This window comes from Littorina saxatilis, linkage group LG1 (assembly GCF_037325665.1).
Source record: "Littorina saxatilis isolate snail1 linkage group LG1, US_GU_Lsax_2.0, whole genome shotgun sequence".
Taxonomy (NCBI): domain Eukaryota; kingdom Metazoa; phylum Mollusca; class Gastropoda; order Littorinimorpha; family Littorinidae; genus Littorina; species Littorina saxatilis.
Genome location: NC_090245.1, coordinates 34,721,505 through 34,747,168, shown reverse-complemented (window position 1 = coordinate 34,747,168; position 25,664 = coordinate 34,721,505). Strand labels below are relative to the sequence as shown.

At 39.4% G+C, this 25,664-nt stretch overlaps 1 protein-coding gene and 1 long non-coding RNA gene across 2 annotated transcripts in view; one reads left to right on the top strand and one right to left on the bottom strand.

The window, feature by feature from the left end:
• The window catches only part of LOC138968153 (deubiquitinase OTUD6B-like), a 35,459-nt gene that overhangs the window by 3,467 nt on the left and 6,328 nt on the right, over nucleotides 1-25,664 (top strand). The window contains exon 3 of the mRNA XM_070340718.1: nucleotides 970-1,116. Within this exon, the coding sequence (XP_070196819.1) occupies nucleotides 970-1,116 (147 nt within the window). The remainder of the gene's footprint in view (nucleotides 1-969; nucleotides 1,117-25,664) is intronic.
• On the bottom strand, nucleotides 6,048-8,735 carry LOC138968165 (uncharacterized). The gene is made up of 2 exons (XR_011456094.1): nucleotides 8,170-8,735; nucleotides 6,048-6,171 (listed from the first exon to the last, which is right to left on the bottom strand). It is a non-coding gene; the product is annotated as an uncharacterized lncRNA (long non-coding RNA).

Sequence of the window (25,664 nt, the reverse complement as noted above, 5' to 3'; positions counted from 1 at the left end):
CGAATATAACATATTTATATGTTTTTGGAATCAGCAAATGATGGAGAATAAGATAAACGTAAATTTGGATCGTTTTATAAATTTTTATTTTTTTTTTACAATTTTCAGATTTTTAATGACCAAAGTCATTAATTAATTTTTAAGCCACCAAGTTGAAATGCAATACCGAACCCCGGGCTTCGTCGAAGATTACTTGACCAAAATTTCAACCAATTTGGTTGAAAAATGAGGGCGTGACAGTGCCGCCTCAACTTTCACGAAAAGCCGGATATGACGTCATCAAAGACATTTATCAAAAAAATGAAAAAAACGTTCGGGGATTTCATACCCAGGAACTCTCATGTCAAATTTCATAAAGATCGGTCCAGTAGTTTCTACACACACACACAGACAGACACACACACACACGCACACACACGCACATACACCACGACCCTCGTTTCGATTCCCCCTCGATGTTAAAATATTTAGTCAAAACTTGACTAAATATAAAAAAGGTTCTGTAGTCCATAGTCTATGGAATACCTTTCATTGTCATGGAGTAAGGTATTCACTGGTGACAAACTAGAACCTGCTTTTGGTGCCTGGAATGCAATCCAAGGTCATGAGACTAATCAGAAGAGTTATAATAGTCAAATGTTGATGTTATGAGACTAAAACTTAAAAGTAAAATGTAGAAAAATGCAATGATAAAATTAAAGTAGACTGAATGGACCTGTAAATTAGTAATAGTGAAAATCATCCGAATGCGTTGCATGTTAGAACCGAGAACTCATCATACCGTTTTACGTGTGCAGCAGAAATGTGCATGGGAAAGTTTAGCACAAAGGGTATGACTTTAAATCTCTAGACCACAGATTGAATCAGCTTCTGTCATGTTAATGTCTTAAAAACCTGCAAGGACATCTAATGCAACATTCAGGTCAGTGTAATGGTGCTTGTCTGAAGTCATCACTTGTCTTTTTTCAGGTGGATGGTACAGCAGAAGCATTGTCCAAGCTCTCCGCTGCGGGAGCGGGGGATGAAGATGGAGAGAAGGATGAGAATGACGAAGAACTAGAAGGCGCTTCATCACAACAACAATCCAAGAAGCCTAGCCGTGCACAAAAACGCAGGGTAGGATTGTGTTACTTCCCTTTGGCATTCTACTGTATTGTGAGTGTGAAATGGAGTGATTTATTTATGTGAGAGTAAAACATGTCCAGATAACCTACCCTGTGTATATATATGTACAGTTGAACCTGCCCTGGAGACCAACTGTCCATAAAGACCACCTGAGACCATCCCCATAGGATCCCCAAGGGTTTTTACTATATAAATCAACTGTCCATAAAGACCACCTGAGACCATCCCCATAGGATCCCCAAGGGTTTTTACTATATAAATCACCTGTCCATAAAGACCACCTGAGACCATTCCCATAGGATCCCCAAAGGTTTTTACTATATAAATCAACTGTCCATAAAGACCACCTGAGACCATCCCCATAGGATCCCCAAGGGTTTTTACTATATAAATCACCTGTCCATAAAGACCACCTGAGACCATCCCCATAGGATCCCCAAGGATTTTTACTATATAAATCACCTGTCCATAAAGACCACCTGAGACCATCCCCATAGGATCCCCAAGGGTTTTTACTATATAAATCACCTGTCCATAAAGACCACCTGAGACCATCCCCATAGGATCCCCAAGGGTTTTTCCTATATAAATCACCTGTCCATAAAGACCACCTGAGACCATCCCCATAGGATCCCCAAGGGTTTTTACTATATTAATCACCTGTCCTTAAAGACCACCTGGCTGTCGAGACCAAAGACCACTCAATTTCGGTCCCAAGTAACACTTTCAACCTGTCATGGAAGACCACCCGATATCTTTTCTAACTCTGGTAACAAACCCACTTCACATTACGGGGCAGAACACGAGGTCAAGTATGGGCCATGGCAATTTTATTGTCTGGCTGATCTCATGAGAACTTCACAGTCACTCCCTCATCCCTTCCCTCCGCCCACCTCATCTTCCTAAAGAAAACATCCCCGCAACACATATCTCTTTAGTGACACGTTAGCTCCCGGGCATCTAGACCGCTAACTGCAATCGCTAGCCTGTGACGAGACACTGGAGGTTCTCTTTGATAAGAGAACAGTCGTTCCTATCCTTCCTCCGCATGGCTGTATAAGAAAACCAGTGGGAGCAACAACCGTGACTAAGTGGGCGGTAGACGATAGAGGCGATGAAGCAAGCTTGTTCCATTGTTTGCAACCGGAACTCCTGATTCACTTCAACAAAAGGTTACAACTGCACTGTACACCCCCAATAAACAGCAATTGATAGTATGAATAATAAGAGGATGTCATACATCTTTTAACTCCGCTGGCATCAAAACAAAGCCGATAACCTGACTGAAGGATAAGAAAAAAAAGATACAGAAGAAAAAAACTTTTACACCTCTCTCTCTCTCTCTCTCTCTCTCTCTCTCTCTTCTCTCTCTCTCTCTCTCTCTCTCTCTCTCTCTCTCTCTCTCTCTCTCTCTCTCTCTCTCTCTCTCTCTCTCTCTCCCTCCCCCCCCCCCCCCCTTCTGCCCGGATACTGCCGAAGACAAAAGATGTTGTTTTGTATTGCCCTACATACGATGGCATAAGAGAGAGGTATATTGCCAGACTACAGTCATTTTCAGACGAAGACTTCTTGCTATATTTGCTCACATGTACTGTGGAGGAACAGCTTGTACCCTTTGCAAAATACCTGTTCTTGGTCTCACGATTACGACAAAAAAGACTTGCAGAAAACGAACCGCTCCCGTGAAAATTTCGTTCCCTGTACGAACATAAATCATGCTCTGATTTTATTGATGCATTCCCCTTTACAAGAGATGACTTGAAAGTGCAGTAATCGTGAACCCCATGGCAGGTTACTATCCGTGCTCATTATGTTCACCTCGAGAATTGTGTGCGTGTGTGTTTCTGTGTGTGCACGCGGGCGTGCGTGCGTGCGTGCGTGCGTACGTACGTGTGTGTGTGTGTGTGTATATGTGTGTTTATCTCTGTGTGTGTGTGAGTGTGTGTGTGTGTGTGTGCGGATGTACTTTTGATCTCGAGGAAATGTCAATCACTTGAATTGTTTCATTGCCTTTAATGAATTATTTCAAATGTGTACATTTTATGTGTAATTTTGCAAACTTATGTTCATACTTGTGTGTTTGTCTATCTGAAAAGTTATCGTGTCCATTAGTTTCATTACACTTGATAAGCGTCCGTACTAGTTATATATATCGTACATTGTTTTTCTTGTTTATGCACATACCCAGATATGTACGGTTATACATGTATTGGCCGCATGTAATTGTGTGTGTGTGTGTGTGTGTATGTGTATGAATGCGTGTGTGTGTGTGTGTGTGTGTGTGTTTGCTTGGGTCTGTGGGGTGTTGTGTGTGTGTTTTTTTTTAATATATATTTTTGCTTTACTACAATGCAATTGTATGTTTCATGCACTTTATATTCCGATTATATGCATCGATTTCATGTCTGATCTGGAAATTGTAATAATCAATACAATGATTAATGCAATAAATTATCCATCCATCCATCCATCTCTCTCTCTCTCTCTCTCTCTCTCTCTCTCTCTCTCTCTCTCTCTCTCTCTCTCTCTCTCATTTTGAGGCATTTACATGCAGAAACCATTTATACTACACCGTACTGGCATTTTCAGGGTTATCTTTAGAGTGCACCATTAAGCTGAATGATTCAGAGATATGTGACTGTACTAATGGCACTGTGCTAAGTGTCAAGTGAATTATTGATATGTTAATCAGGAATTCACTCTGGTGAGTGATTTCAACATGTCTGTGATGTGTCTTACTGCTGATTATACAGAGGTTAAAATGAAAGTACTGTGTGAATGGAAGCCAAAATTAGCTGAAATCGACAATCAAGGCTAGATAAGTCAGTGACATTAGAAACATGCAGGGGTGTTGCTAAGATTTTGTTTTCTTCAGCAGATTTGCTGAAATGGCCATGCACATTTTTAGCAATTTTCAAATAGTATGGGGTAATCCTTGATGCCATATATTCCCCCTCGGTGGAAAAGTGAGGCAGCTCTGCCAAAATATGACAGTTTTGGGGGATTTGAAGAAGTTCAAACATTTTGTGGCCTGCAGATGCCAAAAGACATCTCTGAGAATGCATGTCTCATTTTACAGCTTGAAGCAAACAACCTTAGGCTTGGCCTGAAGCAGAATTATAAAAGTGATCATCCTGATTTGATCATTTCTGTTGTTTGTTTATCAGTCAATCAATCAATTAATAGGACGCTTATATCGTGCATATTCCGTGGGTACAGTTCTAGGCGCTCTGCAATGATGCCGTGTGAGATGAAATTTTATACGGCCAGTAGATTGCAGCCATTTCGGCGCATATTTACCTTTCACGGCCTATTATTCCAAGTCACACGGGTATAGGTAGACAATTATTAACTGTGCCTAAGCAATTTTGCCAGGAAAGACCCTTTTGTCAATCGTGGGATCTTTAACGTGCACACCCCAATGTAGTGTACACGGGGGGGAGTTCGGACACCGAAGAGAGTCTGCACACAAAGTTGACTCAGAGAAATAAATTTCCGCCGAACGTGGGTTTGAACTCACGCTGACAGCGGCCAACTGAATACAAATCCAGCGCGCTACCAACTGAGCTATGTCCCCGCCCCTGACATATCATATGCAGCTGAGGGTTTATATATGTTGTGTGTGAGATATGGAATTATGAAAATTGCCTGGTTTTGTGGGTTTCACGTATCAGATGTATTACTAATTAGTCCTTGGCGGTGCACTGCCCATTTTTATTTCTCTCAAAATGTCTGGTTCCACTGATGTGAAGAAGAGCAAAAAAGGACATGCTCTACATGATTGTCTGAAAATCCAAGTCAGGTTCACCCCTTGGTTTTCATTTGTATTGATCAGTCTCAGTTTATTGTTTGAGTCACAACTGTGACGTGTAAAAGACTTTTCAAAACATCGAAACCCCCATTTTTAGACCTGTCAGCGTGAGTTCGTCCCCACGTTCGGCGAGAGATTTATTTCTCAGTCAACTTTGTGTGCAGACTCTCCTCGGTGTCCGAACACCCCCGTGTGTACACGCAAGCACAAGACCAAGTGCGCACGAAAAAGATCCTGTAATCCATGTCAGAGTTCGGTGGGTTATAGAAACACGAAAATACCCAGCATGCTTCTTCCGAAAACGGCGTATGGCTGCCTAAATGGCAGGGTAAGTAACGGTCATACACGTAAAATTCCACTCGTGCAAAAAACACGAGTGTACGTGGGAGTTTTAGCCCACGAACGCAGAAGAAGAAGAAGAAGACCTAAAAAAAACAATTGGAAAAAAATCATGCCTTTAGAGGAAGGAAGTCTTAAAATGGAGGTACATTTACAGAGGCTAGGGGGGTTGGGGGAGGTGGGAGTTTAACATTGGGGGTTTTAAAAGAAGGGTTTCACTGTATAGCTGTCGAGTCTGCCAGAGGTAATTACATGTATACTCACATGGGGCATTTGCTATGAACTTTATAATAAAAGCTCTAAAGGGAAGGGGCAGTATGACTAGACACAAATTTCATTTGGGAAAACTTGGATTTGCTTTCATTAAAAGCAGAATATGATACGATCACATTTTTGAGATTCCTGTGAAAGCTGTGTTAAATTGGTTTCCTCAGGTTTCTCTTTGACTCTCGACATGTTGACAGAAAAGAAATAATGCAAAACTGAGCTAATTTCCATTTCTGTTGTCTGATTCTAAGTGTTTGTTTGTCCGTCCACATACAATTGAATATTTTGTTTTGTCTTCATTAAACATTCTAAGGCCAAACAAAAAAATTGGTGTGGTTAAGGTAACATAGCCAAAAAAAAATAGGGTAGGAAGGTAAGGCAATCACTTTTTTTTTAAACTTTTTTTTCTAATGTGTACAAATTAAACCTACTTGACAGGGAAATAAGTGTGCGACTCGAGCGCTTTCGCTTTCATTGCGTTTTCTGCACTGGTTTTTTTTAAAAAAAAAAAATTTTTTTTATTTTTTTTTTTAACAAATGTAATAAAAAGTTATAGGGTCGGCCCCTAAAAATAGAGTAGGTCGGGTTACCGTAACCACACCTATTTTTTTTTTAGGCCTAATAATTACCTTGCGTGATAGTGAAATGTTAATGTCTCAGTTTGCGGACGACACAGCTTTGTGTTTGGATGGAAGTGAAGAATCATTTACAGAAGCTGTGAGAATTTTGAATGTTTTTGCTAGTATGTCCGGATTAAAAATAAACTTAGAAAAAACACAGGTCATATGGATTGGGAGTAGGAGGAACAGCCAGATACGGTACTTGCGTGACATGAATTTTTGCTGGGACCCAGGGACATTTAGATATTTGGGGGTAGTTTTCTCTGTGGATACAGGAAATATTGTCCATCTAAATTATACAGGAAAGATTGCAGAGATAAGAAAAGTATTGAACATGTGGAGTAAGCGACAGCTTACCCCTTTTGGTAAAATTACTGTTTTGAAAACACTAGCAAGGTCTAAGTTAACGTACTTATTTATGAATATCCCAGATCCATGCGATATATTTTTGAAAGAACTTGATGGTATGTTTTTTCAGTTTTTATGGAATGGTAAACAAGGTAAAGTTAACAAGAAATGTGCTTGTCAGTCTTACCAAAAGGGAGGGTTAAAAATGTTAAATGTTGGTACTTTCTTGTCAGCTATGAAAATTAGCTGGCTTAGGAGAGTTTTCTATGCCGAATCTCCTTTAACCAGGTTTACGCTCTGTCTTTATCCTGAGCTGGATAAACAACAGCAGCTAGGGGGTGAGTTTGCCAACACTTTAATGCAATCAATCCACAATCCTTTTTGGCATGATGTATTGAAACACTTCAAGAAATTAAGCATAAAATGTATACCAACTGATGTAAGTGAGTTTAATGCAGAATGTATCTTTTATAATAGAAATATTGTAATTGGAAAACACACTGTATACTTTAAAGATTGGACAGAAAGGGGTATTTTCCAAGTCTGTCATTTACTGAATGAAAATGGCAGTCTATTGAATTTTGTAGATTTTCAGATAAAATTTCCTACGTTGAGGGTTAACTTTTTGAAATTTGCAGGACTGATCAAATCTATTAAGGCATATCAGAAAAAGATAAATGTAATACAGGAGGCAAACTATAAATTGTTAAAGCAAAAACCATGGAAAATAATATTTGAAGGAAACCATAGTGCCCAATTGTGTTTGGCCTCGGCAGACTCAGCCCCAGCTGGTGTGGTAAAATGGAATGGTATTTTCGATAACCTCAGCTGGAACAAGATCTTTTACTTATGTCATAAGACAACAGTTGATTGTCAGCTAAAATGGTTCCAGCTAAGGTTAATTTATAGGGCTTTGCCCACAAACCGCTACTTATTTCTGAGAAAAATTGTTGAATCTTCTAATTGTTCGTTTTGTAACAATGAGGAAGAAACAATTAATCATTTGATGTGGCATTGCCAGCATATTAACAGGTTTTGGCAGGAACTACAGGAACTGTTAAATAATAGTTGTTATCATGTTACTAATTTCCGGTTTTCGGAAGCGTTGGTATTGTTTGGAGTTCAGGAAAATATGTTCACTGATAAAGCCTTAGATTTCATTATTTTATTGGCCAAATTTTATATTTACAAATGTAAATGGAACTCTGAAAGACCGATGCTTCCGATATTCTTGAAATTTTTGAAAAGTAGATATTTATTGGACAAATACAAGGGGGGATTAGCAGAAGATAAGTTTGACCGCCTCTGGCAACCATATTCTAACCTGGTTTCATGAAAATTGTCCAGTACTAGGCTCTACTCCTCCTCCCTAATTCGTTAACAGTATCTTGATATATATTCTGTTGTAAACTTGAATCTTGTAGCAATCAATATTGTTTAAAGGTCTAGTAGTTGCTGCAGTCAAACGGTCCTATACAGTGCCTCTTTAACTTTCTCTCTCTCTCTCTCTCTCTCTACTTCTCTCTCTGTTCTAGATCACTCTTTTTATGCATGTTGTAGGTATGAATGTGGCGATGTGAATTGTGATGTAATGTATAATGTGTTGTTAAAAAAATAAAAAAACCAGGAAAAAATATTAAAGAAAAAAAAAATAATTACCTTTTTTTTTTTTAATTGTTTTTATTCAGGCTACAGTAGCAATAGATTAAGGTCAGCCCATTCCATTCAAATTTGTTACAGTCTGAAAATGAAATTGAGACCAATCTCAAGTGCTGAATATAAATCTACACTGAACAATTGTTAAGACCACAGCCAGCACCTCTGACACAGGGGGGAAATGGTACGCTACAGTCTAGACCTGTAACCGAACAAATAACAGAACAAATAACAAAAGCAGTTACTTAGTGCATTCTCACATCTCTGGTCTTTATCACTTTTAAGCTGACAGCTTCAATGCAGGTCACACTTAGCGCTTTAAAGGTACTGAACTTGTCAAATCCAGGTGCACGGAGCCCCTGGGGCTTTTAGTCATACCTCAGGCAGCTATCCGTTAGAAGAACTACCAAGTTTCATTGACTTGCACCCAAAGAGTCAAGAACTGCGATTTTTTTACGAATTAATTTTGTACTCGGACCCGGCTGGTCTTGGCCTATTTTTGGATCTAAATTTAGATCAGGTAGATCACCACATCATGCACAAAAAGACACGTCACTAAGCAAACTATGTCAGACGTCATTATGAGTTTGTGTACTGTAAAACAAAATGGAGGCCGGAATCACTCAGTTGAATCGAACTCCGACCAAACACCACGTAATAACTAAGGTTAATTTATGCACTCGTGTGAACAAGAAACTGTCGAGCTTCACAGATGTCGTCGTTGGGTAGTTTTGGGTTTGTTTTACTACCATAGGAGGATTTTTGAACTGTAAATGCACTCAGCTGCAACAAAAACGCAAAACGAAGGCTGTGAGCTGCACTGTGCCTTTAACAATGATGGAAGTCTCTCTTTCACACTTGCAGATTGAGAGCTGATGAAGATAAGGGGTCTTTTAAGCTATCAAACTGGAGTTGTTGTTGCCAAGCTTGTTTAGCTGGGACTTAATACTGGGCCCATTTGTGTGTTTGTGGTGAAGTTAAGCTAGAGGTTGAGTGTTCAATCAATATCAATATCAATCAATATGAGGCTTATATCGTGCATATTCCGTGGGTACAGTTCTAGGCGCTCTGCAGTGATGCCGTGTGAGATGAAATTTTATACGGCCAGTAATTGCAGCCATTTCGGCGCATATTTACCTTTCACGGCCTATTATTCCAAGTCACACGGGTATAGGTAGACAATTATTAACTGTGCCTAAGCAATTTTGCCAGGAAAGACCCTTTTGTCAATTGTGGGATCTTTAACGTGCACACCCAATGTAGTGTACACGGGGGGGAGTTCGGACACCGAAGAGAGTCTGCACACAAAGTTGACTCTGAAATAAATTTCCGCCGAACCTGGCATCGAACTCACGCTGACAGCGGCCAACTGAATACAAATCCAGCGCGCTACCAACTGAGCTATATCCCCGCTGTTGGTTTTGATGTTTTAGACAGAAGGTGTGGGATGGTGGGGGGGGGGGGGGGGGTGTTGAGAGAGTGTGAGACTGAGAGGGATGGACAGATAAAATGAGTCTGTCTCTACATGCCTGACTGCCTCCATGTTTGTCAACTGAGGCCACAGCGCTGGCAGGTGGTACCCAGCCGCCACACCAAAGGTGGTTTCACCCCTTCCCAGTTCTTGACCCCAGTGGGTATTTTCACGCGCCGCCTGGCCCCCACAACCACTTCCACCAATCCCATTATCCCCCTCATCTGCTACACCCGTCTATGTACAGTGCCTTCAGCCCCTTTGTGCAACAGGCGCCACCCCCATTCTACAGTCAGTGGCCAATGCCGCAGGCAACAATGTAGCTACAGTGACCCATCTTCACACGCTAGTGTAAAATAGCGCGTGTCACAGCTTAACATAATTATAACCACGTTATGTCCCATAAACTCTAGTTCTGGAGACAGAAAAAATAAGTTAGCATTGTGCTTGTCACCTTGTTAACTGTAACTGTGCTTTGTGCGTGTGTGTGTGTGTGTGTGTTTGTGTGTGTGTGTGCGTGTGTGTGTGCGTGTGTGTGTGTGTGTGTGTGAAAGACATCTCATTTTCATATGATTACACATTATGCACTATTTTCACTGATTCCCCCAATTTAATTTCTGTTTGTTCCTGTTCATATCGCCGTGTTGTGCTATACAGACTGTGTGGCTCGGAAAGTCACAGTGTAGTGTTCTTGTGGTTTTCACTCTTTTGTTATAAGAAAAAGTGGCTGTTTTCAGCCGTATCAGAACCGTACAAACAAAAGTTCCATTGTTACTGAGTGGACAGTCGATATCTACATGTTACTGCTCTTGCCACATTGAAATGTGACAGTGGTGCTGTGTTGACTCGGATCCTCACTAACATTCGGAGAACACTTGTCTAAGTTTCATGTGGAAATCTGCGAGGGCGTGATTGAAGACTATATTCCCCCCAGCGTGTGTGAGTGGTGACTGCCACGTAATCCGTGTAATCTGCCCGCTTCGCCTGAACGATGTTGTGTTTGTGTCAGCCGGGCTGACTGAGCTCGTTCGTTTGTAGTCGAGTGTCAGCGCAGAGGTGCGTGACGCTATTGTGAAACTTTACCATAAAGTTATTGTGTTGCAAGACTGCCGGGATAAATTTGTTGTTTGTGTTTATAGTTTGAACTGACTGTCGTTTTGCTTTTTTCGTGACAGTTGTTGTTTTGCTTTTTTCGTAACAGTTATTGTGTGTGTGTTAGTTATCATTGTGTGTGTTTATTCCTTGTTTTATTATGCTCAGTGTTGGTCATTTAAATGTGTATCACCTCTATAATAAGGTTCATGATGTATGTGCCTTCCTTGAAAAAGCGTCTCCGAATTATCATTTATTTGGTATTACTGAATCAAGATTAGATTCCAGGGTTTCCGATAATGATATCGCGATTGTTGATTATTGTGTTGAAAGGCGAGACCCAGAAATCCAAGGGCAGACCGGAATCGCGGTATATATTCATGACTCAATTAAACACATTACGCGTAGACGCATAGACCTGGAACCCAGCGCCGTAGAATGCATTTGGTTAGAACTCAAATCCAGTAAATCAATGGCCCCTCAATTTGTGTGTTTTCTTTATAGATATCCTGCGGCAAATTTTGAGTGGTATGATCATTTTGTACAAATGTTAGACAATGTTTATAATAAGAGCAAACACAATGCTGACGTTATGCTACTTGGCGATTTTAACATAGACATGTTAAAGTCCCATCCCAGCTGGGAATCAACTACTCAGTTATTTGGGCTTAAACAGCTTGTAAAGTCACCCACAAGGGTAACTTCAACGACATCTACATTGCTCGATCATATTTATACGAATAATCCGGACACAGTCTTAGGTGCCTGTGTATCCGACCTTAGTGTAAGTGATCATAGTCCTGTAAGCTGTTCCAAACTGATGAAGTTACCCAAGGTAGAATGAAAAGGTCACACATATATTTCATACAGGTCTTTTAAACATTTTAATCAAGGTCTCTTCTTTAATGATTTGAATTGTACACCTTTTGCTTCTGTGCTTTAATTATACCGATCCTAACGAGGCACTTGAAGCCTGGTATTCCCTCTTTATCAATGTGGTAAATCGACATGCACCTGTGAGGCGGAAACGAGTAAGACATCCTAAACTTCCTCCCTGGTTAACCATTGATATCATCGAAGCAATGGCGTATCGCGACCAGTTAAAGACAAACAAATTATTTGAAGATTATAAAAAAGCGCGTAACAGAGTAAAGAATCTTGTGAGAAACGCGAAGCGATCATATTTTGATAAACTTGTGGGTAACAACAAAGATGTTTCAAAAGTCTGGCGCGCCCTGAACACGTTTTTAAAAGGCAACTCCTCAAAAAATAGTAGTATTCCTCAGAATATAAAGGCCAACGACTTTAACGATTATTTTTTGTCCGTTGCTGAATCACTGGTAGATTCTCACTCAAAATCTCCAGGTACAGAACTACATTCCTGTTGTGAACGCTTGCAGATGTTCTGTGATGAAAAATTAAGAAACACGGATGCGTTTGTTATTCCGATAATGGCCATCCATGAAGTTGGCCAGTACATAGCAAGGTTAGAAAATAAAAAATCTTCCGGACTTGATGAAATAAGTAATAAATTATTAAAATTGTCTACTCCTTATATAGTAGAGTCTCTGACTTATGTTTATAATTTATGTATTCAACACAATGATTTTCCAAAAGAATTAAAAAAAGCGAAAGTCATACCTTTGCCAAAGAAAAAAGGTTCTCAAGACTTAAATGATTTTAGACCTATATCTTTGTTATCTGTATTATCTAAGCCTCTTGAAAGGCATGTTCAAAAACATCTGGTTACTTATTTGGAGGACCACAATCTCTTGCATCAACTTCAGTCTGGTTTTCGCTCTCAACATTCATGTAACACTGCCCTTGCCAGATTAACTGATTCATGGTACTCATCCATTAATAGGTTAGACATTTCTGGTGATGTTTTCTTGGACCTAAAAAAAAGCTTTTGACCTCGTGGATCACGAGATCCTTCTACAGAAATTAAAATGTTATTTGAAAAGTTCTAGCACTGTCGCTTTTTTTTACTCTTATCTTAAAGAGAGGGTTCAATCTGTATACGTACACGATACGTACTCTTTTCAGGGCACTGTGAAATGTGGAGTGCCACAGGGGTCTGTTTTAGGACCTGTATTATTTTGCATGTATATAAATGATTTGCCCTTGTACCTACAGTCCGAATCTGTTGAGTGTCATATGTTAGCAGATGATACTACCTTACATGCAACAGGGAAAAGCCCTGCACAAATTCAAGACAAATTACAACAGAGCCTAAACGATGTTTCTGAGTGGTGTTCTGCAAATCGTATGCTTATTAATCCAGTTAAAACAAAGTCTATGATAATCAGCACTCGCCAAAAACATCAACTTTCAGAAATGACTCTGAGTCTGTCCCTAAATGAGCACTCCATTGAGCAAGTAGCTGAGCACCGTTTACTGGGACTTACTGTTGATAATAATCTCAAATGGCAGACTCACATCAATGGAATCTGCAAAAAAATTGCTAAAAACCTGTTTCTTTTGTCAAAGTTACAAAGCATTATTAATCTAGGCACAAGAAAACTATTTTACAATGCCCACATAAAACCCCATATTGATTATGCTTCCATAGTATGGGACGGGTGTAGTGAAGTTCACTTGAAGAAGCTGAACTCGCTCCAGCGTAGAGCTGCTAAACTAGTTCTGCCCAGTCCATCTCTTTCTACAAAGGAAAAGATGAAAAGTATTGGGATGTTAAGCTTAAAAAAGCAGCTTTTGTATAATAAATGTTCATTTATGTATAAAGTTGTCTATAAGGACGCCCCAACATATCTTATACAACTCTTCAAATCATCTCCGTCATATTATTCAAACACTCGAAATAACCTTGCCTTGTCAAGGCCCCGCATCGATTTGTTTAAAACTAGTTTTTCTTATTCTGGTGCGTTCCTTTGGAATTCACTACCTGTAAATATCAAGTCATGTCTGTCATTATCTTCTTTTAAAAGACAGCTCCGAAAGCACCTCTCTAATGACTAAGTCGGTGTACAATTTGTGCGAGTGTGTGTGAGGATGTGTGAAAGAGAAAGTGTATAGTATGCTTCCATTAACAAGCACACTTTTGAATTTTTTATTTTTATTTTGTTATACTTTTCCCTACATAATTTTGTTTTATTTGATTTTTTGTTTAAATGTTTTCATTCTTCATATTTGTTCTTTGTTTCATGTGTGTATTATAGTAGGGACTAGCTGTAAGAAAGGACCATATGGACCTAATGCTATCATCCCTCGGTAATAAAGTTTTTGAGTTCGAGTTCAAGTTTTAGAGCATATAATATAGCGTGCATCATTTAATTGTCTTGAGGGAAGAAGTATATATTGGCTCAGACTGCTGTTCTGAGTATTTTTGCCCCCCGCCCTTCTATTCCAACCCCAGTTTTACCCTGTTCCCAACTCAGGTTGGACTGTGCATGAGGCGTTTTTAGCCAAATTTTTTCACCTTTACAAGCAGGATCGTAGTGATAATACTCAGCAGATAACATGCTCAATCAAGCGGAAAATAGAGCTAATACACCGTACGGCTACCCATTGTCTCACCAGACAGAGAGGGGCCATTTGACCTCCTGACCGGAGTGGCATTTTCGGGTTGAATAGACAAATGAGACGATAGATCAGATAACATGATGATACTATTTGAGATAGCGGGCTTAACCTGTTATTGTTGTTCTTTAAATATCAAAAGCAATGGTTTTTTTTGCAGTAACTTATACTGAGGAGGAATTTGTCTCTTTTTTCCTTCCATGTACTTGTAAATCCAATTACACACGCACACTCAAATATTGACCAAATCTGCTAAAACATGCCACAAGTCCATGCCGGTACAAATGTGACAGCAGGTGCCTCTATTCATTTCAACCGGATTAAGTGCAAAGAATCAAGTTTGAAGAAATGGACTAACTCTTTCTTTGTTACACAGTAGAACCTCTTTTAAGACCTAAACAAATCTGAGAAAACCAGGTCTTAAAAAGGAGGTTTGATCTTAAAATGGGGGTTAATTTACAGATGTAATGAACAGAAGATCTGAAAAATCAAGGTCTTATAAAGGGGGAAGTCTTAATTTGGGGGGGGGGGGGGGATGTCTTAAAAGGGGGGGTTCCACTGTACTAGTAAAAAAAACATTACTTAAAAAATGGAAACACAGACACTGTTAACATTCCAAAATCAAGAATGAAAAAAAAAAAGAAAAGAAAGTTTAGTTATGAGAATGACATGATCAGAATCAATGTGTGTGTTATATATAAAAAAAAAAACACATTTACATAGGGCCAAAAAAAAAAAAGGTCTGTTTACGGTAACATAGGCCCAAAAAATAGGGTCGGTAGGTCGGGATATTTTTTTTTTATTTATTTTTTTTTTTCTCCAAAAAACCATATCTTTACGTGTTTGGTTTTTTTTTGTTTTTTTTTCTCCCAAATGCCAAAAAAAAGTCTAGGGTCGCGCGAAAAAAATAGGGTCGGTCGGGTTACCGTAAACAGACTCTTTTTTTTTGTGTGCCTAGTACGTCCACCTGTAAGTGGTCTTTGAAGTGGGGGACAGACAGACAAATAATAAAGTGATAATGAAGAGAAAATAAACTTAGCTCAGTTGTTATGGCGTTGTTTCTTCATTCAACCAACCTTTCTTTTGATTGTTGTACTTTACTAAACTTGATAATCATTATGCTTTCACACAAATATATGCACAAGCTCACCGACATAATGTAACATGTAACTCAAACATGTTCGATCAAGTGTATTACCTGTAACTGTCAACTTTTCTAAGAGGCTTACCTGTTCCATCGCTTTCTGCCACTTGAGAAAAGACTCGTCCAGGTGGCCGGATATTTTCCGCAGAATGAAGCGGATATCTGTGTACTCAAAACCAGCTTGTGCCTCTTCGCAGTGGTATCCATTGGAAGGGTTTCCTGCTGTTGGAGAGGGTTTGGGGGTCGATTCCATGGCTCAGTTTCACACCTTTTGAACTAATTCTTTTGCAAGATGCACAGAGAGAGTGAGAGGAAATGTTCCTTGCAGGGTGGTGACTGGGTGTGTGAGTGCTGGCTGTGGCAGCATGAGGCGGATTTGCTGTGTGGTCAGAATCAATGTGTGTGAGTTCTGTGCCTGTGTTCTATCCTGGTGGTGGTGTGGTTAAGACTTTAGGGGATACAGGTGTGGTGTGGGTACAGTGTTACCAGTGATAGCTTTGTTGGGGGTGTCCTGGCATTGCCATTGTTGTGTGACAGGTGTGTAAGACTAGAGAGGGGGAGAAAGGCTGGGGCTGATCGATCTCAGTCTGTGTGTGTGTGTGCGCGCGCGCACTTTTAAAAGCAAGTTTGTATGCCATTTCTGTCGGTCTGTCTTGTCTGTCCCCATCCACATTCATGTCTGCTTCAGAGCTGTGCAGTGTTTCCAGGTTGGGTTTGCTTCCTGCTGGTTCACGGTGCAAATCTCGATCACTGTTTGCAGTTCTGAAGTGTTATTGGAATGGAGACCCCTTGGGTTTGAAAACCATTAGTACCAGAAGATAAAAACTGCATCATTTCATCCTCTCCAGCCTTCGTTTTGATTGCAATCTGTTTGGTAGCACTCACTATTACAACACAGATGATGGAATATCCAGTGGAACCTGTGATGTGAGGCCCCTATATTAGAGGACACCTCCCAAGATAGGACACCAATTTGTTGTCCCTTTTTCAATTACTTGTATGCATGACCAAAATATACATCTCATGACAGGCCACCTGCAATGAATGAAATTACTTTTACCTGGTCCCAAGGGTTCCCTTTCATTGCAGGTAACCATTGTATCTTTTTCATAACAGCTTGCTGATAAATTCAGCTTAATGGAGTAGAATTGTGTTGGACACATTTTTTTTTCTTTTTTACATTTAGTCAAGTTTTGACTAAATGTTTTAACATAGAGGGGGAATCGAGACGAGGGTCGTGGTGTATGTGTGTGTGTGTGTGTGTGTGTCTGTCTGTCTGTCTGTCTGTCTGTGTGTGTGTGTGTGTAGAGCGATTCAGACTAAACTACTGGGCCGATCTTTATGAAATTTGACCTGAGAGTTCCTGGGTATGATATCCTCAGACGTTTTTTTCATTTTTTTTATAAATGTCTTTGATGACGTCATATCCGGCTTTTCGTGAAAGTTGAGGCGGCACTGTCACGCTCTCATTTTTCAACCAAATTGGTTGAAATTTTGGTCAAGTAATCTCCGACGAAGCCCGGACTTCGGTATTGCATTTCAGCTTGGTGGCTTAAAAATTAATTAATGACTTTGGTCATTAAAATCTGAAAATTGTAAAAAAAAAAAAATTTTATAAAACGATCCAAATTTACGTTCATCTTATTCTCCATCATTTTCTGATTCCAAAAACATATAAATATGTTATATTTGGATTAAAAACAAGCTCTGAAAATTAAAAATATAAAAATTATGATCAAAATTAAATTTTCGAAATCAATTTAAAAACACTTTCATCTTATTCCTTGTCGGTTCCTGATTCCAAAAACATATAGATATGATATGTTTGAATTGAAAACACGCTCAGAAAGTTAAAACGAAGAGAGGTACAGAAAAGCGTGCTATCCTTCTCAGCGCAACTACTACCCCGCTCTTCTTGTCAATTTCACTGCCTTTGCCATGAGCGGTGGACTGACGATGCTACGAGTATACGGTCTTGCTGCGTTGCATTGCGTTCAGTTTCATTCTGTGAGTTCGACAGCTACTTGACTAAATGTTGTATTTTCGCCTTACGCGACTTGTTTTTCTGCACATTGCTCTCCTTTTATATGTCTGCATAAAATATATGGGTGGTTTTCAAAAAAGTAAGAATTTTCTTGTCCCTGTACTTTCATAAAATCTTACCAATAAACGTATCAGTATTTCTCGATGCAAATTGTTTTATCGTAAAGAGCAACCATTGTACAAGAAGTGGGGTCTAACTTTTTTTATCAAATATTGCTTTTGATTATTACTATTGTCCATACAATATCGAGTGGGTGGCTAAAAATAGCTGTCCCACGTAAAACATGGTAAACTTGAACTGTCCATAAAATTCTTGAAAAAAAATTCAGGCTGTCCAGAAAAATTATTTTTAAGGTTATTTATCCATGAACTTTACATTTCAAATTCTATTTACCCCTTTCTGCCAACAGAATGAAAGAAAAAATAAACTGAAGATGAAAAAATCATTGTCCCACGGTTTCATGTCAGTGGTGTTACCATCACACAAGTTTGGTGGAAAACATTGGTTTCCCCCCTTGCTATCCATCTTTATATTCGCTGAGAGTTCCTTCCCTTTACCCTCCATAACTTGAATGCAGAGAAAGCCGGCACTGTGAGCTGTGGACAATTTACAAGCCTTTGGAAGCGAAGCAGGTAAGGGTATGTTTGTAAATATTGTCAGTGGTGTTACTAGGTGCAGTTGCAATAAAACACACTCAGGGGAGAAACTGATAGCTCAGTTAGTGGTATTAGTAAACCACTTCCACATGGTGCAAGAACTTTGGATCACGCATGCTTGGGGGAGCAGTCATTATTTTTTAAACTGCATTTTGTCAGTGGTGTTACCGTCAGTGGTGTTACCATGCTGTAGGGTAACACCACTGACAGAATGGTAACACCACTGACATTCGAAGGTCTTTTTGGTGTATTTCACACAGCAGAGACGGGCAACGTTAATTGAAAAGACTACTGGAATGCATACATGGGAAAGAGGATGCTAGGGACTGGGCAGGATGCTTAAAGAAGTAGTTGCTGGTACTTTATGTAGCGTGGAGCTATACATTGCAAGTTATATATCATGTTATATCAATTGTAGCATGCATTATAACAAACACATGCTAAGTATGTACACTTTTGTCCTAGGAGCTGGCGTATATACCGCAGTCATTCTACCACGACTTCACAGCGCCTTGAAAGTCACTCCTGGATGTCAGCATGATGACCAAGGTATCTCAGCCACACCCAACAATCCACTCGTGATTATGTGGACGACAACAAGACAGGACATGACCAAAGAACACTGGATAGCAAACCATTTTGTGGTTGCAGTCCCAGAAACAACAGACTCTGTTGGGAAGCAATCAGCCAGACCAATGTCGGATCAGATGTTTGATGTCCCACCCCCAGGAGAGTGTAAGGGCCTCTGGGTTCTGGTCCAGTATGAGCGAAAGCCGTATCCTGGGGTGGTTGTGGAGGTTGATGGTGAAGAGGTCTATGTGGACTGTATGAATGCGGTGGGCAAGGGATTTACTAACACTTTCTTCTGGCCCAAAACATACCAAGATCTCTGTTGGTATGACCATGACAAAATTCTGGCCGTCATCCCACAGCCTGTTCGTACTAGCAATGCAGCAGACCAGTTTTCAGTTGATGAGGTAATATGGAGAGCGGTGGTGGGAAAGTTGAAGGCTTGAAGCATATGATTTTCTGCAAGGGTATTGTCAACTTGACGAGGTTCTGGTATCAAATGCACCGCAAGACATTGTTCATTTTTCTACTACCAAGCCTTTTTTATTACTGCCATGCATTCTGTCAAGAAACGCTGCCTGAAGAGTGCAGGTGCACATATTACTGTAACTTTCTTTTGTGCTCAGGAAAGAAATGAAATGAGATGGATGCAAGCATATCTCATTTGTATTACTGCCTGTTACTTTTTTCTTTATTGTCATGTTGTATTTGCTTGCATTTTCCCCCCTAAGTTTTCTGTTTGTGCTTGTAATCTGTTTGGAACAATTATTTGAGCTGTCGCATTAACCATGTGCATTTGCAATGTGCTACATTTATGTTCAAGTTGTGAAAATGGCATAACGATGATGTCAGTATGCCATTAGTGTTACCAGTTGTCAGCGGTGTTACCAACTGTCAGTGGTGTTACTAATGTCAAGTTTTGTTACCTTTTTGGAATAAGTTTGTGACATTTATGCATAAAACCTGTTCAAAACAATGTCAGTGTTCAGTTTTAACATGAGCATTACTGATAAATTGTGTTGTTCTTGAAATCTCATTACAAATTCTTTAATGAATGGTGTTTATGTCATTGGTGTTACCAAAAGTAATTTGTTTCACTGTTGCCTACAATGAATGTACCTCTGAATAGTTAAAGTTATGATAATTTCACTTTATCAGAAGTCTCTTTTGGGTTTCAAATTCATAATGAATGTTCATGGTGACAAGTATCTTATTTCCAATTTATAATAAATTCAATTTTTTTATGATGATTGTCAGTGGTGTTACCGACTGTCAGTGGTGTTACCGCTATGTCAGTGGTGTTACCATGCTATTTTTTAATTTTTGTCCATAATTCCTTGGACATTTTAATCAGTACAATGCTTTGTGTTTATGCCTTTAAGTCCAAAGCATACACAAAAAAATAATCGTAAAAATTTTATCACTCCTTCATCTGCTCCGTGTGAAAGACAATGATAAAAAAACAGTAAATCAGAGCGAAAGGCACATTTATGCTCTGAAACCTGATATTTCAGTGCAGCGATACATGTTCAATCATGATCAATTGGGAGATCATCTTTAGGCTCTTCAATCCATATGCAAATCAGTATGATATCGCCTTATTTTGTTTGATAAAAAAAAATTCAAAACATGGTAACACCACTGACATTTTTTCCTTGTTTATTTTCATTAATTATTTTTTTCTTCTCCACTGTTTTAGACAAAGAGTGCCCATTTTGTGTTTTGAATACTTTAATGTTTCCTTAATCATTCTAACTCACAAGAAAGTTGATTTGATTAAAGTCATTTTGAAAAATTCATCTGTCTGAAAATTCTTACTATTTTGAAAAGCGCCCATATATGCATGGGGATTTATTTATTTTTTAACATTAAGACTGTTTTGTGGATTGCAAGGCTTTGCAAAGAGTGTTTGTAGTATGGATGTGCGAGGAAAACGACTGTAAATATAAAAAAATCTGCATGTAGGAAAGACACTGCAAACAGCAAGTTACTGACCGATTAAAGCATGGTGAAGGCAGATGTTTAACTTTTATGTTTACCTTATATGCGTTCCTCAGCGCAATTTGCATTCTTCAATTGTTTCATGTTTGCTGATTAAGAGATAAATAAGGAAGCAAACACCAGGAAGCATGCAAATTGGTGATACTGTCAGACACAGTTTACTCATTATCTTCCATTGTGTCTGCTGTGTGTAGCTGTTACTAATCAATACAGTATCAAGTGGTGAACAAAGAGACAATTAATGGTGCAGCAATGATGATTTGAGGGACGAAGAGATAAATGTCATATGATATGGGGTGCTTGGACATTTGATTTCCCTGGTCTATTGTGTTGCTTGATTGTCATATGCAATACTTCTACTTCTTCTTCTTCTGCGTTCGTGGGCTGAAACTCCCACGTACACTCGTGTGTTTTTTTGCACGAGTGGAATTTTACGTGTATGACCGTTTTTTACCCCGCCATTTAGGCAGCCATACGCCGTTTTTGGAGGAAGCATGCTGGGTATTTTCGTGTTTCTATAACCCACCGAACTCTGACATGGATTACAGGATCTTTTTCGTGCGCACTTGGTCTTGTGCTTGCGTGTACACACGGGGGGTGCTCGGACACCGAGGAGAGTCTGCACACAAAGTTGACTCTGAGAAATAAATCTCTCGCCGAACGTGGGGACGAACTCACGCTGACAGCGGCCAACTGGATACAAATCCAGCGCGCTACCGACTGAGCTACATCCCCGCCCCATATGCAATATGAATGAAGAAGAGATAAATGCTTTGTGTCTGGACACCTGATTTTCCTGGTCTATTGTATTGCTTGATTGTCATATGCAATACGAATGAAGAAGAGATAAATGCTTTGTGTCTCGACACCTGATTTTCCTGACCTATTCAGTTGCTTGATTGTCATATGCAATACGAATGAAGAAGAGATAAATGCTTTGTGTCCGGACACCTGATTTTCCTGGTCTATTGTGTTGCTTGATTGTCATATGCAATACGAATCAATCAATATGAGGCTTATATCGCGCGTATTCTGTGGGTACAGTTCTAAGCGCAGGGATTTTTATTTTTATTTGTTTTATTTTATTTTTTTATGCAATTTTTATTGCGCACATATTCAAGGCGCAGGGATCTCGGAATTTTTTTTTACACAATACATCACGCATTCACATCGGCCAGCAGATCGCAGCCATTTCGGTGCATATTCTACTTTTCACGGCCTATTATTCCAAGTCACACGGGTATTTTGGTGGACATTTTTATCTATGCCTATACAATTTTGCCAGGAAAGACCCTTTTGTCAATCGTGGGATCTTTAACGTGCACACCCCAATGTAGTGTACACGAAGGGACCTCGGTTTTTCGTCTCATCCGAAAGACTAGCACTTGAACCCACCACCTAGGTTAGGAAAGGGGGGAGAAAATTGCTAACGCCCTGACCCAGGGTCGAACTCGCAACTGAGCGCAAGTGCGTTGCCACTCGGCCACCCAGTCCACGAATGAAGAAGAGATAAATGCTTTGTGTCTGGACACCTGATTTTCCTGACCTATTCAGTTGCTTGATTGTCATAATACGAATGAAGAAGAGATAAATGCTTTGTGTCCGGACACCTGATTTTCCTGACCTATTCAGTTGCTTGATTGTTGTATGCAATACGAATGAAGAAGCAGTGCGGCGTTTGTTGCAACATTGAAAAAAGCTTCATGCAAACTCCTGATGACTATGATAGTTAGAAACTTTGGGGATGTAGCTGAACTGTGATTCACTCCACACATGATTTTTGGTTCAATATTTTCCATTGGTCTTTCTGATGCATGAATCATTTTGTTTTAAGATTTATACGTTTGTCGATTCTACCTTTCATTTGATGCATTGTAATCTTTGTAAGTTGAAATCCCTTTCAACATATACTTTTCTTCTTCTTCTTCTTCGTTCATGGGCTTAGACTCCCACGTTCACTCATGTTTTTAGCACGAGTGGATTTTTACCCCGCAATGGTGGTAATACAGGCAGCATACGCCGATTTCAGGGGATCAACATATACTGAACCTTGCCTTGATTTCAATTCATTTGTGATGATGTTAAAGGAATGGTTAAAGGGAAAGGTTCCATGGCAGTCTGAAACTGGGTCGTGTTTTTTATTATTATTTTTTATCTTAAAAAATATGAAAAATTTAATGGCAGAGTCAGAAAAAGACTGAACTTTTGAAATGCTGGACCTATGCTGTGATTGAGGTATTGCTTATATTCTGGTAAACAAGCCAGAAATGGTAGACTCTAACGCAAACATGGCTACTGTATGCTACTGTAGCGACACCAGTGTGTGAAGTCAGGTTTCATGGTCAGTTCGAGTTTGGTGTGATGTTTGAGGCAGAGAAAATTTACTGAAGGAAATTTGCAGCTGAACCTTTTATATTTCATTGGCAACCATTGATCTTGATTGCTCAACATTTCATTAATTCAAGGCTGGTGTGATAACAGGTTCAAATGAAAATTAGGCAAAAAGTCCATGTCATAGTCTTGAGGCTTTGCTGTTACCGTTTTGGACATGATCAATGTTGCAAGGAGTATGGCAGGTCAAACTATTCTACTAAAAGGTTCATGGTGCATTATTATTGTGTATGTAATTTGCCAGATTTGTGCATACAGTGTATATAGTGGTGTGTAACAAGTACTGGGTTCGTTAGCTTGAGTCTTGTTGGTCAGAGTAGAGCCCACTACAAAGTGAGCATTGTGTGCATGCACTCAGACCTCATGCTGCCACACTGTGTTTGCCCTTGTGATTGCTGTTTCTCCACCCATGTTTGACTGTATACTTGTATGATTTACCATACCCCCCTTCCCCTCCCCCTTCCCCCTTCCCCCCCCCCCCCCCCACACACACACCCCTTTTTTCTCACACTCCACCTTGCCTTGTTCACTTTTCTACTTTTAATGTGTTTGAGTGTGTTTTTTCTCACTTTTTTCTCTCATGTTTTTGTGTGGCTTCTGTTTATGCAGACTGGCCTTTTGGTTTGATCTGAAGGATTGTGAGAAATGTTGACTTTTCCTGTCAGCTTCTTTAAATATGACTGTTTACAGACACAAATAGAGTTGCTAGAACCTTTCATTGTGCTGTGACGTAAAACATCCATATTTAGAAACAAGCAGTTTTCAGCAAAATGATGTTACTGTTAACGGAGTCTTTTTCTCTCTCCAGAAGTTAGATCTTCGAACTGTACTGACCATGAAGTAAATGTGAGAGTGTTCAATTCCAGTAATTATATCATGATCCGCAGAAATTGAAAAAGATGAGCGCAGCCTTTGAAACTCAGAAACACACTGTTTTAAATTCTTAGATTTGAACTATTTACAATACTGGGTTTCGTATCGTTAAAAAAAAATGTAAATGGAGTAAATATTCCGTCACAGTCAGTGCTGAATACTGAAGATGCTCTGTACATTCCAAAATCCATTTTTAGTTCTCCTGTACTTACAAACTAAGAAAAGGTGCAAATTGTAAAATGTAAAATTCAATGTTTTGCACTGCAACAGCATTTTGGTTTAATGTACATCTTAGCAAATGTATGAAAGTACCAGTACATGTACTGGACAGAGGAAACACTTTCCTTACTATGTACTGAATTCACTTTGTTAACTGGATCTGTTTGGTCAATTTTGTCATGCTTATATATTGCTGTACAAGCAACATGGTTGCTGTAATTGGGCAGAGTTGTCCTTTCAACATGTAGTACATAAAAATGCTGTGTGGTTATTTTCACTTAGATGTAGAGCACTATGTTTAGCTGAACAGCTGCTAACACTAACAGTGGCAGTGTTTTCTTTTCATATACACGTGATCCAAAGGGGGATAGAGTGGGACTTTTTGTTTGTTCTTGTCACCTCCTGCAAAGCCCCCCATGGTGAGCAGCATGCATGTGTACAATTTGACCAGAACTTTCATCAGTCAATTTAGTTGTGGTACGATTCTACAGATTTTTAAAGGCCGTATCCGGAACAAGAAGGACTAATTCTGAGTCCCATGTTTAGGATTGAAGAGAGAGAGAGAGGGGGGGGGGGGGGGGGGGAGACAGAGAGAGAGAGAGACAGAGAGAGAGGGAGACAGAGAGAGAGATCACAAATCAAATCAAATCAAATTTTATTTCACAAGGGTTGTGGCATAAGCAATACAAATGAGCGTTTTTTCAACCAGCTCTCGCCCAGAGAAGGACGACTGTAATCATATATTTACACGTAAATTCATTAAAAAGAGGGAGAGAGACTAGACACATGCCATTTTAATGACACACTAGCCCAACCGCCTCTATCATTTGGTTAAAAAAAAAGTCCACATGGATGAAACAAACACATAATGTAAACATTAGTATACAACTTTTTGTTTTAAATCATGAGAGAGAGAGGGAGAGAGAGTATGTGTGAGTATGTTTCTGTTTGTCAGTTTTCCTTCAAAGTCTGTGAACAAACTTTTCATTTGAAATGTTCATATCAGTTGTACCCAGATGGAAAAAGGCAAAGTCCTTGAATGCTGTTGGTAACCGGAAACCTTTTCTAACAACTTTGTGGGTAGTATGTTACACGCATTCATTTTGAAAGTCCTTCTTCGCTCTTGTACTGTGCTTGATATTTGGCAAGAATCTTGGTTGAGTCTACAAGAGATTTTACTTCTCTCATTCTCGTCAAAGTTTAGGGTTTTGCCCCAACTAGACTCCAATCAATGATGCTGGTGTTTACTCAGAATACAGCTGTATTGTGGATTCTTGTGGTTTGTAAGAGTACCTTCTTTGAGTTTTATTGGCAACAATTTCCTGAAAGCAAACTCGGTTTCTTTGTACCACAGTTCTGTTTTATTGATTGGTTATGCCTTTTGTTTACCAGCCTATGGCCAAAGAGCAAGCATCAAAGTATTGATCCACCTTTTATGAATGGAATTTTGCAGATATTTTTTGTGTTTCGACTTTAATTTTGTTTTCATTCATTTCT